Source organism: Pelodiscus sinensis, chromosome 1 (assembly GCF_052426305.1).
Source record: "Pelodiscus sinensis isolate ZL-2025 chromosome 1, ASM5242630v1, whole genome shotgun sequence".
Lineage (NCBI taxonomy): Eukaryota > Metazoa > Chordata > Testudines > Trionychidae > Pelodiscus > Pelodiscus sinensis.
The window spans coordinates 125,212,137-125,229,893 of NC_143052.1; the positions used below are offsets into that span (position 1 = coordinate 125,212,137).

At 45.2% G+C, this 17,757-nt stretch overlaps 1 protein-coding gene across 1 annotated transcript; it reads right to left on the minus strand.

Annotated features, from left to right (window-relative positions):
- Positions 1 to 1,468: 1,468 nt before the first annotated feature.
- On the minus strand, positions 1,469 to 5,725 carry LOC149525629 (protein CFDP2-like). Its single transcript, XM_089772601.1, has 2 exons — positions 4,830 to 5,725; positions 1,469 to 1,481 (listed from the first exon to the last, which is right to left on the minus strand). The coding sequence occupies exons 1-2, from the start codon at positions 5,723 to 5,725 to the stop codon at positions 1,469 to 1,471; spliced, it is 909 nt and encodes a 302-aa protein (XP_089628727.1).
- Between the last annotated feature and the right edge of the window lie 12,032 nt (positions 5,726 to 17,757).

A 17,757-nucleotide genomic window follows, 5' to 3' on the forward strand; every position in this document is an offset into this window, starting at 1 on the left:
TTATGACATGTGAAATTTGTTTCTCCGTTAGCTGAAGAGCTATTAAAATTCCTGCCTGCAACGTCTTAGCAATCTTGGTGTTGACCAGTGATGGTATGTCTACACTGCAGCCGAGAGGCTGCTTCCCAGAGCCGGTAGACAGACATGTGCCAGCTTGGGTTAGCTGCCCAAGTACAAACCTAACCAGATGCTAGGTGCCTATTTAGACAGCTAGTCCAAGCCACTCCTGTGCTACAATGCTGGAGCAGAGCTAAGATGTGCCTTTCTACCAACCTTGGGAAATACCTTCCTAGCTCCTGTGCAGACATTCTAGCCGAGGCTTATATGGACTACTTAGTGCAATCAACAGATACATAACCTGGGCCAGATTCCCTCCATCCTCTGGGTTCTTTGGGTAACACAAAGGAGAAAGAAGTGTCTAGATCCTCTTTCTGAGTTTTCTTTAGGCTAGGAAAACCTTCAGCTGACACGAACCCAGCACAGCCAGATGCCAAACTCTGTAGGCTAGATCATGCCATTCACTCAAGCTAGCACCGGTCAGTGGATAGTCCCTTGGGGACCACTGATAGCAAGCAGAGTTAGTTTAGAGAAGCCCCTATAGGATTAAAATTAGACATGTGCCTTAAGTACCTTACTAAACCGGGGCCTAACAGGGTGTGCAAACTGTGGTATAAAACATTCCTATGTGTGATAACTACCAGGTCAGGAATAAGGATGTTCAAGACTAGTCAATTTCCACCCCCCCTGCTGCCTCTATCAGATAGAGGCAGCAAAGGAGGTGGGGGGGTGGAAGAGGGGTACTTCAAAGGGCAGCGCCACACAGCTGAGCCCGGATCAGCTGTGCAGTGCTGCTCCTTTGAACGCCACTTTTGTGTTTCAAAGGGGCAGCGCCGCACAGCTGAGCAGTGCTGCCATGCGTGGAGCCCAGGGTCAGCTGGGGACTCCCCTGTCGATCCTGGGCTCCAGTGCAGCATTTCTGCGGAATTTGGGAGTCCCCAACTGACCTCAGCTCCGCGTGGCATTTCAAATCGGCAGCACAGCATGGAATCCGGGGTCAGAGGTTAGTTCCGCACTGACCCCGGGCTCCATGCTGAGCTGCTGCTTTGGAATGCACAAGAGCCCCCACTGGGGACTCTTGTACATTTCAAAGCTGGCATGTCCGTGTGCAGCCCGGAGTCAGCGGGACTTCCCACTGGCCCCTGGCTGCACACGGTGTTCCTCATTCCTCCTTTGAAATGTACAAGAGTCCCAGTGGCTCTTGTACATTTCAAAGGAGGAATGCGGAAGTGCCTATCAAATAGTTGAGTAGTTGATGGAAATTCCATCGACTACTTGACTAGTAAATTAACCACAATTTAACATCTTTAGTCAGGAATGGGACCTATTAGATGGATGATGTATGGGCTGCCAGAGGTATATTTGTTCTGAGATAAAGAAAGGATTTCTGTCTCCAGTGCTGTCGATCTAACTAGTTTGATAACCTAAAGATACAAAAAAACAAACAATTTACCATATGTAGATGTAACTTTTAAAAATTGGATTTCCAGGTAAACCCTCTGCAACATCTCCTTCCCTTTGCAATGAATACCCTTCATTGATTATGATCGTATATTAAGCATGCAAGGAGCCTAATCCTGTATACATGTGAGATTTTGAATTTACTGAACACAAATTATATCATTTTGAAAATCAGTGTTTTTTAAAAGAAAAATATCTTTACATAAAATGTTGATCAAAGATATAAACTTTGGATCTCAGACTCCTTTTAATAACTCTGCCCACTGAAATCTAGGTTTTGCTCTGCCAAAAGCTTCTCTTGTCTGATTAAGACATCAGATATATGGGGACAGGTCTCTCTCTTTCCCACAACAAATCACATGAATTTAAAATCAAATGGTCTTTCAGAGGCTCTACACTTTCTAGTCTAATTTCCTCAATAGCTGTTCTTAATCTCATTCCAATACCTTTGCCAATATCTTATCCACAGTATTCAGTAAAGGGATTGGTCTCCAGTCTGATAAGTCTTCGTTTTCTCCTCTCTTGTAAATCAATGTGAATAGCTCTTCTCGGCTCATTGATCCTGTCAACTTGCTTTTCCAGAGTGTGCTGTTATAAGCCTCCAGCAGCTTCTTCTCTTAAACATCCCAAAATTTCTAATAAACTCTATGGGAGGCCCATCACCATGTGGGTCTTTGCCAATTTTAAGGCACTTTAAAGCCTCCCACACAATTCTCTAGCGGCCAGATTGTGATCTTCTTACTCATGCTGAATAATACTTTCTGCCATGAACAATCCCACTGAAGTCAATGGGGCCACTTGTGAGGTCAGGCACTAGTTCTGTATGAGCAGGAGTATCACAGCTGGGCTCAAGGCACATGGCCTTCATGAGTGACCTGATACTGATTCCACTGAAATCAGTGGCAAAACTCCCATAGTTGGGGCAGATTAGGTCTTGAATGTTCACAGGTCAAAGAGAAGTTGTTCTTAGGTCTGGAGTAATCAATGAGATTACTCACGTTCTGTTGGCCTCCGTCGGTCAGTTGACCATGGATGACGTATCCTAGTTCTCGTCTTGGTTCGTGTCGGATTGTCCTGGACAGCGTCGGGGACAGCGTCGTTGGTGGCTGAAAAGGCCAATCCGGGACAGGCATTCTTTGCCGCAGAAGTCGCAGCTATAGGTGTTTCCCTGGCTGTTGTTGTTGCGTAACTTCCTGCGGGCTCGCTTTTCTTCTGATGCACGCATCATGTTCGTTTCGCCTGACCTGAGCTGTGTGGTCAGGGTGCCCCTCCACTTCAGGCGGTCTGCTGCAAGGTCTTCCCAGGACTGCGTGTTTATGTCGATGGCTTTCATGTCCCTCTTCACGACATCTTTAAATCGCAGGTTCGGGCGCCCTGTGGTTCTCTTCCCAGATGCCAGTTCCCCGTAGAGGATGTCCTTTGGGATCCTCCCGTCCTCCATGCGGCGTACATGGCCAAGCCAACGCAGACGACGTTGTCGGAGCATGGTGTACATGCTGGGGAGGCCGGCTCGAGTCAGAACTTCGAGGTTGGAGACTTTGTCTTGCCAGGTAATGCCCAGGATGCGGCGCAGACCTCGTAGATGGAAAGCGTTCAGTCTCCGCTCTTGTCTCGCGTATGTGGTCCATGTCTCGCTCCCGTACAGCAGGGTGCTGATGACGCAGGCGTTGTACACTGCCATCTTTGTTGCGATTGTCAGCCTGGGGTTGGTCCACACTCGGGTTGTCAGGCGGGCTAAAGTAGAGGCTGCCTTTCCGATCCTCTTGTCGAGCTCAGCGTCAAGGGAGAGATTATCGGTGATGGTGGAGCCCAAGTACGTGAACTGGTGGACGACGTCAAGCTGGTAGTCGTCTACTGTGATGGCTGGTGGAGTGACAGTGTCCTGGTTTAGGACGTTTGTTTTTTTCAAACTGATAGTCAGCCCAAAGTCTTTGCAGGCCATGGAAAAACGGCTCATCAGCGACTGTAGTTCTTCCTGGGTATGTGTGACGACTGCTGCGTCGTCGGCAAATATCATGTCCCTGATCAGCGTCTCACGTATCTTCGTCTTGGCTTTGAGGCGAGAGAGATTGAATAGCTTGCCGTCCGATCTGGTGCGGAGGTAGATTCCTTCCGTTGCTGAGCCGAAGGCATGCTTGAGGAGCAGGGCAAAGAAGATCCCAAACAATGTGGGGGCAAGAACGCAGCCTTGCTTGACGCCGCTGCTGATGCTGAAAGGCTCGGAGCAACTGCCGTTAAACTGTACTGTTCCCTTCATGTCTGTGTGGAAGGATTCAATCAAACTCTGCAGTTTTGGTGGGCAGCCGATCTTGTGAAGGATTTTGAAGAGTCCGTCTCTGCTGACCAGGTCAAAGGCTTTGGTGAGATCAATGAAGGAGACGTACAGGGGCATCTGCTGTTCTCTACACTTCTCCTGGAGTTGTCGTAGGGAGAAAATCATGTCTACGGTTGACCGTTCTGCGCGGAAACCACACTGTGACTCCGGGTAGACACGTTCAGCCAGCTTCTGCAGTCGGGTCAAGATGACCTTAGCAAATACTTTGCCTACGATGCTAAGAAGGGAGATGCCTCTGTAGTTGTTGCAATCACTTCTCTCGCCCTTATTCTTGTAGAGGGTGACGATCTTAGCATCCCGCATATCCTGCGGTACGGCTCCTTCTTTCCAGCACTGACAGAGCACTTTGTGAAGAGGGTGCAGTAGGGAACACTTGCACTGTTTCAGCAGGTCTGGAGGAATCCCGTCGCTGCCGGGGGCTTTTCTTGAGGCCAGTTTATCAACAGCCTTGCTGAGCTCTTCTACTGTTGGCTCTGCATCAAGTTCTTCCATGGTTGGCAGGCATTCAATGGCATCTAATGCTGCGGAGGTCACCGTATTCCGTCTGGAGTAGAGGTCGGAGTAGTGTTCCACCCATCTCCCCAACTGTTGTTGCTTGTCGGAGATTATTTCTCCAGTAGATGACTTGAGGGGTGCTGTTTTGCTCTGGGTAGGGCCCAGCGCTTTCTTAATGCCGTCGTACATGCCTCTTGTGTTCCCTGATATGGCTGCTTTCTGGATGTCGTTGCTGAGCTGCTGCCAAAATTCGTTCGCACAGTGTCTGGCAACCTGTTGAGCCTTGCTCCTAGTAGCCCTGAGAATTTGTAGGTTCCTCTGGCTTGGTGACCGCTTGTATTCTGCCAGGGCGGCGCGCTTGGCTTCTATGACTGGAATCATCACAGAGGACTTTGCTTCAAACCAGTCGTGCGTCTTTATGGTCCTCTTTCCAAAGGTTGCCAGGGCAGTGCGGTGCATTATGTTCCGCAGTGTTTCCCACTTTTCCATGGCAGAGTCTCCTGTCTGTGTAGCATCAAGTTCCTTCTCAAGCGCTTCTGTGAATTTCTGCGTCAGGTCAGGCTGCGACATCTTGCTGACGTCGATGCGAGGATTTCCTTGTTTCCTTGAACGATGAAACCTCTTCGGGTTCAGCCTGATCTTGCAGCACACTAAGGAGTGATCTGTGTCGCAGTCAGCGCTGTGATAAGAGCGTACGTGCAGGACGCAATTGATAGCTGAGCGGCGAACTAGTATAAGGTCCAACTGGTGCCAGTGTTTCGAGCGCGGATGTCGCCAGGAGACCTTATGCTGGGGCTTGGTCTGGAAGTATGAGTTGGCGATGCACAGGTTGTAGAAAGCGCAGAGCTCGAGCAGGCGTTGGCCGTTCTCGTTCATTTTGCCGACGCCAAATTTTCCGAGGCACGAAGGCCATGAGTCATTGTCCGCACCTACTCTGGCATTGAAGTCACCCAAAAGGATGAGTTGTTCCTTGTCGGGGATGCTGTTGATGACAGATGTTAGGTTCTCATAGAACCGGTCTTTAGTTTCCAATGTTGCGTTCAGAGTTGGGGCGTATACGCTGACGAGGGTGATAGGGCCTGTGGTGGTGTTGAGACGAAGGGTGAGGAGTCGTTCTGAGCCATTACTGCCTGGTTCTACCATACTCAGTAGGCTATTTTTCACCGCGAAAGCTACGCCATGCTGTCTGGGCTCGTCTGGGGCCTTTCCCTGCCAGTAGAAGGTGTAGTCTTTTTCTTTCAGAATGCCTGAGTCTGCCAGTCGTGTTTCCTGTAGGGCGGCGATGTCTACGTTCAGCCTCAGAAGTTCGTTGTTGATGACTGCTGTCTTTCGTAGGTCGTCAATGTCCCATACGTCTTCGGAGAGGCCCGTCAACATTGTACGGACATTCCAACATCCCAGTTTAAGAGGTGGTCTCTTTCTCAGTGTTTTGTTGCCTGGTGCGATGGTTGCAGCCTGCCGTTCGGAATGTTCCTAATCCCCATGCACCCAGTGAGGAAAGCAGACTGTGGCGGGGCAGTACCTGACTGTCTGGGGGCTGCCCAGCTTGAGGCGGGCGGTAACTGCCCAGTGAGACCCGAAGATCCCTCCCACCGTCGGGAACAACCCCTGGCGCCATGCTCTACGCCAATTGAGCTGTGGCTTATAACCGGTAAACTGTTGCTCCCCGTGTTGTTTCCGCGCTAGTAGCGCTAGCGAGGCTGGAGTGTCCTCTCCAGGGTTGCGAGATATGTTGGTAGTCGGATACTAGCCAGGGCGATGTAATATGGAGGAACAGGCTATTGCCCACTTAGCGGGTCCCCCCTCTCCACGTCATCGATGGATCCAAAGGAACAGCAGGGCTGCTACAGTTTGGCATCGGCGCCGTCGCAGGAGTTGCCAGGACGAGGCTGCAAGCAGCGTCGAACTGTCTTAGGGACTCCGACTCCGGATTTTTCCTCGAGGTTTACTCCTGAAGCCTTTTCCATGGAAGAATATAGCCGCAAGGCAGCGGAGGTTTAAAATCAGGGTTTTCCTTCCCCTAGATGAACTGCCTTCCTAGGCTGACGAGTATCATCTCCCCGAAGCAACTGGTTATAAGGCGCCAGTGACCCGCCTGCGCCCCTTCTCCTGTCAGTTAAAACAGTTCCGCCGGGTTTACAAGCTAAACCGCACGTGAAGGCCAGGAGCTGGACTTGGTTGTCAGAGGCTATTGGAGACGCACGCCGTATAGGGGTACTTTATAGACAGTGGGAGCTTATCCCCACTACCACCCCTGGCTATGACAACCTTGGAACTGATTAAAGATATTCATGTGCTTAAGCCTTTCTGGGATCAGATCCTTCTTTTATACCAGGGGTTCCCAACCTGGGCTACGCGTACCCCCAGGGGGTATGAGAAGCTTGTCAAGGGAGTACGGGGAATATTTGGTAAATAACTAGATTATTCTAATTGAAATATTCCAAAAGTAGTAGTGTTAGTGAAAAAAGTTGTGGATTCTAGAGTCTAGAATTTATTTTCTTTCATATTGAATAGGGGGTACAGGAAGGTTTAGTAAAATCCAAGAGTACGGGGACCGAAAAAGGTTGGGAACCCCTGTTTTATACCCAAGGCTACCCTGTAAAACACAGTTTTCCTTTTATAATCTTCTTTAAAATTCTTTACATCATTACAGTGGTTCCAGAGAATTTTAAAGTTCTGAGCTCCATGTACCGATAATTTTAATGGGTTGCTGCTTCCGGTCTGATCCTGCTGCCGTTGAAGACTATGGCAAAACTCTCATTGATTTCAGGTGTATTGGCTTATTAAAAAATTAAATTATAGTGGTTTTCATCCTCACCTTGTTGCCTCATCCAATGTTTAGTGTGTCCTCATTTCTCTAGTTATTCTTTTTACCATTATGGCTGTCTTCCACTTTCATTCCCATGCTTCATAATTATTTATAATAGTGTGAGGAATGTGGACAAGATATGTCAATATCACATAAAAAAGATGTGGTTCAGCAGCAAGTCTTAGAGCACATGGTAATTGACTCAGGCACATGGGGCTCACACTATGGGGCTACATATAGCAGTATAGGCTTTCAGGAACAGGCGGGAACATCTACACTGTGGGTCTTAGTCTTATAGCCCAGTCTCTGCAAGCCCAGGTCAGTGGGGCTGGCTTCTGAGAGCCACTGCTGTGGGTGGGTGGCAGTTGCTGTTGTTTTGGTAGAGTGAACAGAAAAAGGGATGGTCCCTGCTGTGATGTATTCAGACTCAGACTGGATAGACAAACAGAGTACAGGGTATGGAAAAAACAAAAAGGTTTTGTGACGGGGAGTCCTCATTTCACAAGGAGTAATGGTAGTTCGAACTAGGAAGCCTAGTTCGAACTACCTAGTTCGTGCCCCGTGTAGCCGCGCCGCACGGGGTTCGAACGAGCGGGGTTTTAAAAATGGCGGCTCCCCGCTTATGCAAATGAAGCCTGGGAAATTCAAATCCCGGGCTTCATTTGCAAGTGTGGTATGCCTACATTACCCCGCTAGTTCAAACTAGCGGGGTAGTGTAGACATACCCATAGGGACTAGATGGAAAAAAGAAGAATGAAAAAAAAATTTACTTTAGAATAAAAAGAGATTATTGTTCCTCTTGGTGCATTCTGGGAACCATTTTAACATATGGAGATATCATTGGGACATCCCGACCCTACATTTAGACCGTCAGGTCTGATCTAATCTACTTACCCATTTATAGAACACTGATCACCACTGTCTGCAAGAACCTTAAAACAATGGTTTAAGCTTCTGTGTTGTCCTGCTGGGATTGTATCTTCTCTCTCCCTTTAGTTTGCATTCTGAAGGTTGCCTTTCCTTTTCAGGTGGGGTACTTAAATGGGAAAGGAGGATTCTCTGGCCAGTGTTGAAAAGAGTTTGGTAAATTGATGTATCTTGTATTATGGAGCCTATCTTTGAATTCAGACTGATTTTCAGTGGTGGAGAGTTGCACAGCGTGGTACACTTTGTGCAAATGCCTTACCTCCTGTTCCAAGTCTTATTCTCAGGACAATAGCTGCATTGTACTGTTTACAGTATCCTTGGAACTCGACATGCAAAATGGGTATTTACATATAGAAATCTTAGACACAAAAACAGCTGAACTTTGGAGATTTGTAGCTACTGATTCAGATCTGAATCCTGCCCAGGAAGAACTGGGTGAGACTCACTTTATAGTTTATCAGTAGTACAACTTAATCAGCTAGGTCATGACTACTGTGTCTTCAGGAGAGGAACATAACATTGCTCGCAGCACTGCTAAGCCTGGGAACTGAATGGGAATCCTGCTCAGGTTTTCTCATGTAACAGTTTGCTGCATGGCCACTTGGGCCCCAAGCCAGACAAGCAGATGCTTCGCTTTAAACATAGGAATATTCCCATGAAAGTCAATAGGGCTACTTCTGTGGTTGTAGTTAAGCAGGGGCTGATGGGCTTTGCTGCGTTTGGAAGGGGGTCCCAGATGTGCTGCATCTCACCCAGTCCTCTTTGGAAAATGCACGTTGAAGCAGTTTCCATAACTAGGTCTGTTCTATTGAGCATGTAGGAATCACCTGATAGAATACTTATTTCCGAAGACTCAGTTTGGTGGTCACTGTTCCCCAGTGGGTGGGGGCACAAAATCACCAGCACAACTAGTAGCAATCAGCACATTTGTTAGGAATCTCAGCGTAGAAACTGACACCAATACAACCCTCTTCTTTTCTCCTATATCCTTTCACAGGGGGACCAACCAAGTTAGAGTCAAGACACATTGATGCAACTATGTGATGATTTTGTCTTCTCCATGCATGCTGGGCCTGTTTTGTGATTCTTCATGCCTATCGGTAAGGCTCCTTCCATGATTTCTACATTCACACACACGAAAAACAACCAGAAAAGCCAACTTATCTTAAAGGGAGGGAATTTAGTTCCATGAAAAGACAAGAAAGCAAGATCCACGGTGCCTTGTTTGCTTGATAGGGGAAAAAAGCAACAACTGAACAGTGGATTTTATGTTTGGGCTTCTGATTTGGGTGCATGTATTGCTGCAATCCCAAGATGATTAGATACCACTTCTGGGAGAAATATCTTCCTAACATAGTTCTTATCTATAGAGGAGAAAATACAGATTATAAACTAATAGCCCAGCATAGAGAAGATTATTCCATGATCTGAACTCATGGAGAAATACCATAAGTGCCCGATTCCCAGAACACTCTTTTCTTTCCCAGAGTCCTGGTCAGTATTACGCAAGAGATGTGTTGCTCTTACAGATCTGCTATACAGCAGAAATGCTTCTCTAAGTGGTCAGCACAACACCAAGTAAATATTTCATTGCTGTTTTACAAACCAGACGCAATCGTGGCATATACATTGCAATGCTAGCTATGCAATTATTAATTTTTCATATGCTCTTAAAACATAATTAATAAAGCTCTACTTCTTCCCAGACCACAACAGGCATTTGTTTCATGATTTAAAACAAAGGTTGTATTTAAAACCTAGGAAGAGGCCAGCTGATGACAAAAATCTTCACTTCCACAGTCTAGCAATCAACTCAAAATAGCTGGTAATTCAGACCTTCAGAGCCAAACCCAGGTTGATTGTTACAGAGAAATTGGAAGTAAATAAATTGGGATGTTTAACTTTAAAGGCAACCACGGTTTGTATGGACTCAATCCTGCAAGATGCTGAGCAATGCCTGGAGGTATAAAATGACCTTAACTTGCACTAAAGCTCAATAGGCAATGAAGACTCCTAACGCCTACAAGAGTTGCTCAGCATTTTGTGCCTCGGGGCCCTCTGTGACATACTGCTTAAGGCCCTGAGTCTCAACTAAGCTCTGCACAGGTGGGCCCCCATGCAGGATCAGAACTTGTATCAGGAACCAAACTGCACTGAGATTAGAGAGGGTTTTACACTAGAAATTGAAATCCAATTACTCTACCTCCTAAAATGTTGTTGAAGACCGAGAACATTCAAATCCCTACCGAGTAGGAGGGACAGGGCAAAAGGGCCTGAAGAGAAGAGCCAAATAGAATGGGTTGAATATCAGCTAGTCATGTGGAAATGAGGTTACCATAGAAACGGGGATCCTCTCAGCTGACTGGGAAGGCCCTCTGAGGACACCTGCAGGGAAGGATTGAGAGGGTAATCCATGCTTAAGCAGCTTGTGGTGGTGAGGAAGCTAGTGGAGCTGCAGTCTCAATTGAGCAATGATTTGTGCTTGGCTGGGAGGCTAAGGAGAAGCCTGGGTCAGCACCAGATGCTGACTAGAGAACTGAGGTGAGAACTGTGACTGTAGAGACATCTGGGCCTGAGAAAGGGACCCTAATGGTTTCAGGCCATGGTCAAATTCAAACCCAGGAAAGGTCTCTCATATACTATACAGTGAGTCTCATCCAATTCTTCCTGGGCAGATTTGATTTGCAAATGCTAGAGGGAGGGATAGCTCAGTGGTTTGAGCATTGGCCTGCTAAACCCACGGTTGTGAATTCAATCCTTGTGGAGGTGATTTGGGCCAAAAATTGTCAGTGATGGTACTTGGTCCTGCTGTGAAGGCAGGGGACTGGAATCATGACCTTGTCCCTTCCAGTTCTAGGAGATAGGCAATTTCCAAGAAAGAAAGCTGTGACCTGTATATGTTTCACTCTCCTGTGCTGGAACACCAAGTGGCATATCAAATAACACAGGCTGTGCAGACAAACATTTTATTTTTATACAAAGACTAGAGAATTGTTTCTTGATCATAAACCAGACCTTTCTAACAACTAGGGATGTGAATGGGTAACTGATTACCCAGGAAGTTTAATGGGGGTCCAGGAGCAGCCTCATGTGGGGCCAGGAGCTCTGTGGGGCCAGGTGCCAGCACCCCTGCCCAGGTTCCTGCTTAATTGGTTAAACCTAACATTTGGGTCAGAATCAGGATTTTACATCCCTCCCAACATCTACATAAGAACGGCCGTACTGGGTCAGACCAAAGGTCCATCTAGCCCAATATCCTGTCTGCCAACAGTGGCCAGCACCAGGTGCCCCAGAGAGGGTGGACCAAAGACAATGATCAAGCGATTTGTCTCCTGCCATCCCTCTCCAGCCTCTGACAAACAGAGGCCAAGGACACCATTTTATCCCCTGGCTAATAGCCTTTTATGGACCTAACCTCCATGAATTTATCCAGCTTCTCTTTAAACTCTATTATAGTCCTAGCCTTCACCGCCTCCTCTGGCAAGGAGTTCCACAGGTTGACTACACGCTGTGTGAAGAAGAACTTTCTTTTATTAGTTTTAAACCTGCTACCCATTAATTTCATTTGGTGTCCTCTAGTTCTTCTATTATGGGAACTAATAAATAACTTTTCTTTATCAGCTCTCTCCACACCACTCATGATTTTATAGACCTCTATCATATCCCCCCTCAGTCTCCTCTTTTCTAAACTGAAAAGTCCCAGTCGCTTTAACCTCTCCTCATATGGGACCCGTTCCAAATCCCTAATCATTTTAGTTGCCCTTTTCTGAACCCTTTCCAAGGCCAAAATATCTTTTTTGAGGTGAGGAGACCACATCTGTACACAGTATTCAAGATGTGGGCGTACCATAGTTTTATACAGGGGCAGTAAGATATTCTGGGTCTTATTTTCTATCCCTTTCCTAATAATTCCTAGCGTCCTATTTGCCTTTTTGACCGCCGCTGCACTCTGTGTGGAAGTTTTCAGAGAACTGTCCACGATAACTCCAAGATCTCTTTCCTGATTTGTCGTAGCCAAATTAGCCCCCATCATACTGTACGTATAGTTGGGGTTATTTTTCCCGATGTGCATTACTTTACACTTATCCACATTAAATTTCATTTGCCATTTTGTTGCCCAATCACTCAGTTTGGTGAGAGCCCTCACAGTTTGGAGTCCCTCACAGTCTGCTTCTGTCTTGACTATCCTAAACAGTTTGGTATCATCTGCAAAGTTTACTACCTCACTGCTTACCCCTTTCTCCAGATCATTTATGAATAAGTTGAAAAGGATTGGTCCCAGGACTGACCCTTGGGGGACACCACTAGTTACCCCTCTCCAATCTGAAAATTTACCATTTATTCCTACCCTTTGTTTCCTGTCTTTTAACCAGTTCTCAGTCCAAGAAAGGACCTTCCCTCTTATCCCATGGCCATGTAATTTACACAAGAGCCTTTGGTGAGGGACCTTGTCAAAGGCTTTCTGAAAATCCAAGTATACTATATCTACTGGATCCCCCTTGTCCGCATGTTTGTTAACCCCTTCAAAGAACTCTAACAGATTAGTAAGACAGGATTTCCCTTTACAGAAACCATGTTGACTTTTGTCCAACAAATTATGTTCTTCTACATGCTTCACAATTTTATTCTTTACTATTGTTTCGACTAATTTGCCCGGTACTGAAGTTAGACTTACCGGTCTGTAATTGCCAGGATCGCCTCTAGAACCCTTTTTAAATATTGGTGTCACATTAGCTACCTTCCAGTAATTAGGTACGGAAGCCTATTTAAAGGATAGGTTACAAACCACAGATAATAGCTCAGCAATTTCCCATTTAAGTTCTTTTAGAACCCTTGGATGAATGCCATCCGGTCCCGGAGATTTGTTAACATTAAGTTTTTCTATTTGTTCCAAAACCTCCTCTAATGACACTTCAATCCGGGACAGTTCCTCAGATTCATCACCCACAAAGGACGGTGAAGATTCAGGAATCTCCCCAACGTCCTCAGCCTTGAAGACTGAAGTAAAGAAATCATTTAGTTTCTCCGCAATGGCTTTATCGTCCTTGATTGCTCCTTTTATAGCTTGATCATCTAGGGGACCCACAGGCTTTTTAGCAGGCTTCCTGCTTCTAATGTACTTAAAAACATTTTGTTATTTCTTTTTGAGTTTTTGGCTAGCTGTTCCTCAAAATCTTTTTTTGCTTTTCTTATTACATGTTTACACTTGATTTGACAGTGTTTATGTTCCTTTCTATTTATCTCACTAGGATTGGACTTCCACTTCTTAAAAGATACCTTTTTGTCCCTCACTACTTCTTTTACATGGTGGTTAAGCCACGGTGACTCTTTTTTAGGTCTCTTGCTTTGTTTTTCAATTTGGGGTATACATTTAAGTTGGGCCTCTATTATGGTGTCTTTAAAAAGTTTCCATGCAGCTTTCAGGGATTTGGCTCTAGTCACTGTGCCTTTTAATTTCTGTTTAACTAACCTCCTCATTTTTGCGTAATTCCCCTTTTTGAAATTAAATGCCAGGGTGCTGGACTGCTGAGGTGTTCTTCCCACCACAGGAATGTTGAATGTTATTATATTATGGTCACTAACTATTCCCAAGCGGTCCTGTAATGGTTATATCCTGGACCTGATCCTGCACTCCACTCAGGACTAAATCGAGAATTGTCTCTCCCCTTGTGGGTTCCTGCACTAGGTGCTCCAAGAAGCAGTCATTTAAGCCATTGAGAAATTTTATCTCCGCTTCTCTTCCTGAGGTGACATGTATCCAGTCAATATGGGGGTAATTAAAATCCCCCATTATTATAGAGTTCTTTATTTTGGTAGCATCTCTAATCTCCCTCAGCATTTCAATGTCAGTATCGCTGTCCTGGTCAGGTGGTCGGTAATATATCCCTACTGCTAATTTCTTATTATTGGAGCATGGAACATGTTGATTCACTTAATATTTTTATTTCATTTGATTCTACATTATCTTTCACATACAGTGCCACTCCGCCACCCACCCGGCCTGCTCTATCCTTTCTATATATTTTATATCCCGGTATGATTGTGTCCCACAGATTTTCCTCATTCCACCAGGTTTCAGTGATGCCTATTATATCTATCTCCTCATTTAATACGAGGTACTCTAGTTCACCCATCTTATTTGTCAGACTCCTAGCATTTGTGTACAAGCACTCTAAAAATTTGCCACTGGTTATTTGTCTGCCCTTCCCTGATTCCTTTGTATGCGGTTGTTTGTCAGCTCTGGCCCATGGTTTGCCCTCTCCCCTCCTCTCTTTCCGACTACAGCTTAGAGAATCTTTATCAACTGATTCTCCTCTAAGAGAAGTCTCTCTCCGATTTACATGCATCTCCGCACCAATCAGCTTTCCCCCATCTCTTAGTTTAAAAACTGCTCTACGGCCTTATTAATGTTTAGTGCCAGCAGTCTGGTTCCACCCTGGTTTAGGTGGCTTAGGTGGAGCCCATCCTTCCTGTATAGGCTCCTCCTCTCCCAAAAGTGTCCCCAGTTCCCAATAAATCTAAACCCCTCTTCCCTACACCATCGTCTCATCCACGCATTGAGACTCTGAAGCTCTGCCTGCCTACCTGGCCCTGCGCGTGGAACTGGAAGCATTTCCGAGAACGCCACCATAGAGGTCCTGGATTTCAGTCTCTTTCCTAGCAGCCTAAATTTGGCCTCCAGGACTTCTCTCCTACCCTTCCCTACGTCATTGGTACCTACATGTACCACAACCACCGGCTCCTCCCCAGCACTACACATAAGTCTATCTAGATGCCTCGAGAGATCCGCAACCTTTGCACCAGGCAGGCAAGTGACCATACGGTTCTCCCGGTCATCACAAACCCAACTATCTATGTTTCTAACGATCGAATCACCCATTACTAACACCTGCCTCTTCCTAACTGGCATTCCCTCCCCATCAGAGGTATCCTCAGTGCGAGAGGATACCGCAGCATTCTCTGGGAGGAGGGTCCCAACTACAGGATGGTTTCCCTCTGCTCCCATTAAATGCTCTGTTCCCTTGAGACTTTCATCCTCCTTAAGAACACTGGGGCTCTCAGACTGGAGGTGGGACAGTACTACAGTGTCCCGGAAAGTCTCATCAACATAGCTCTCTACCTCCCTTAGCTCCTCCAGTTCAGCCACCCTGTCCTCAAAGCCCGAACTCGATCTCTGAGGGTCAGGAGCTCCTTGCAACGGGTGCACACATATGCCACCCGCCCACAGGGCAGGTAATCATACATGTTACACTCGACGCAATAAACAGGATAGCCCCCACTCTGCTGCTGGGCTTCTGTCTCCATGTTTGTAATGAATAAGTTTAAGTATAAACTGGGATTCTTTTTAAACTTCTGGAGTATAGATTATTCTAAGAGTTAGGTTTTAAAGAAGGACAGAAGTCACTAGTGCCCTCTAAACTCCCTCTCCAAACTCTTCTGTTAGCTGTTCCTGGTCGCACTCTCCCTGGTCGCTGAGTCACAGGCTTATATAGCTCTGGTAGCCCCTCCCCCTGACTGAGGCTCAGCCAATTAACAGAGGCTTCTAGATTTCAAACCTTTTAGAAGCTCCTTCAAACAAACAAACAAACCAAACAAACAAACCAAACAGACAAACACAAGCTCAGCACACTGCAAATAACTCCCCCCCACACAAACACACACTCCAGACAGCCACTTACCACAAGGGTCCCATTTTTACTCCTCTTTTACCTGGAGAACTCCCTCTCCAAACTCTCCTGTTAGTGCGACCAGGAACAGCTATCTATCTTCTGTTTTTAACAAAGGTAAAATAAACTGTAAAAGACAGTTTAAAATTCCCGTGCCTGTGGGTGGAATTTTTGAAAGCATTGATGGGAATTTAATTATCAAAATTCAAGGAATTTCAACAGGAGCTGGGTGCATTTGTGTGAGAGAAATTTGCCCGAGGACTCCATTTTCTGTCAAACATTTATTTGGTGGGGAGAAGGGTTTTAACTAATGAAACCCTCCAAAAACACAAAGAAAAAATTTGTAGAACTAACATGATGTTTGCTGTTTACTATGCTTCTGTGCTCTACCCTGTTCCCTTCCCCATGTCCATCTTGTCTTTTTAGATTGTATGCTTCTAATCTATGACTGTCTCCTAGAAATAACTTTTCAAAAGGTATCTATCTTGAAAAGGTAGATTTTTGTCTGAACCAAAATTATCTGAAATAAATTATTGTCTGCAATTGTTTTGTTTTAATTCATACTTATTTTCCATGGGAGCAGGGGGAAATATTTGTCAGCTAGCTCAACTCCTGAATTCTGCATAATTGACCTCCTATGTGACCTTGTGCAAATCCCTTACCATGCTAAACCTTATTTTGCCTATCTATGCACAATATTTAGGTTTCTCACTAGTGTGTTTTGAAGTTTCATTAATGAATATTTGTAAAGAACTTTGAGATTTTTAAATTAAGTAGAATTATTATAGAACATTATTCTTGGAAACCAAGTAAAAACACAAGTCTCTATCAATATAATGAACTGGAAGCTGGACTAACCTAACACAAGATTTTAAGAAGTGGTGCAGTAAAGCATTGTTAATAATATGGTAACTGCTTGCATATAGTTTAGCTCAAACAAATTCGTTATGGCTTGTCAAACTTGGATAACAATGAAGAAACATGTCACTAGCACACACAATTCTGGCACTTATCTGCTTAACCCAGCTCAAGAACTAAAGTCTAACAATCTGGTGATTTAAAAATAATAATGGAGGGGGAAGGACTATGGGAAGAAATATGCATCTAGGCCACATCAGGAAGCATATATCTGGAATAATTTTTTATTTACAAAAAATGAAAGGGAGGGTTTACATTTTTGGGTCTAATTGGATAAGAAAGGGAATACAAAAACCAGATCTTCGCAGAAAAAAAATTGTTCTCGACAACCTTGGAATTACAGAAGGCTACAGCCGGTAGGAAAGAGCTAAGCCAATGCAGTAGGAAAATCTAACTTTCAGGCTATTTAAGCACTAAAAGAGGCTACCTAAGGAGGTGATGGAAACATCTATGCAGCAGGGGGCCAAGGACTACACTACAAGACCTCTTGTGGTCTCTTCAATCCTTGTTTTTCTATGATATTTGCAATTACATTACCTAAAAAGAGTTTTAGGTTGGCTACTCTCCCCTATGTTTGTTTTAGTCATCTCACTAAGAATAAGTGAAATATTTTCTTAGGATATGTTTACACTATGTAATTATTTCAAAATTACTAAATTAGAAATAATAGCTCCTGAAATAACTATTTAGGAAAAATGTGTCCACACTACAAAGAAGCCTTGAAATTAGTCCAAGGCAGGCTCTGTTAACGTGGATGTTCTACCTTGCCTTAGAGCCCCAGGAAGCACTGGGGAGTAATTACTTTGAATGAATCTGGGAAGTAGTTATTTCAAAATAGTAGCACCAGAACATCCACGCTAACAAAATAACTATTTTGAAAGAAGCGTTATTCCCCAAGGAAAGCAGGAGTACAGATTCGAAATAACCAGCCCATTATTTTGAAACAGGCTTGGTAGTGTGGATGCTCCGCTTATTATTTAGAAATAAGGGGGGTTATTTTGAAAAAATGCCCTTGCGTAGACCAGGGGATAGTGATTCAGTCAGAAGGTTTAAAAAAATTCTGTTCCTGTGGGAGAAGAGAGTACCTT

Coding starts and splice junctions, on each gene's coding strand:
- LOC149525629 (XM_089772601.1), bottom strand. CDS start 5,725: ATGTTGACGGGCCTCTCCGAAGACGTATGGGACATTGACGACCTACGA.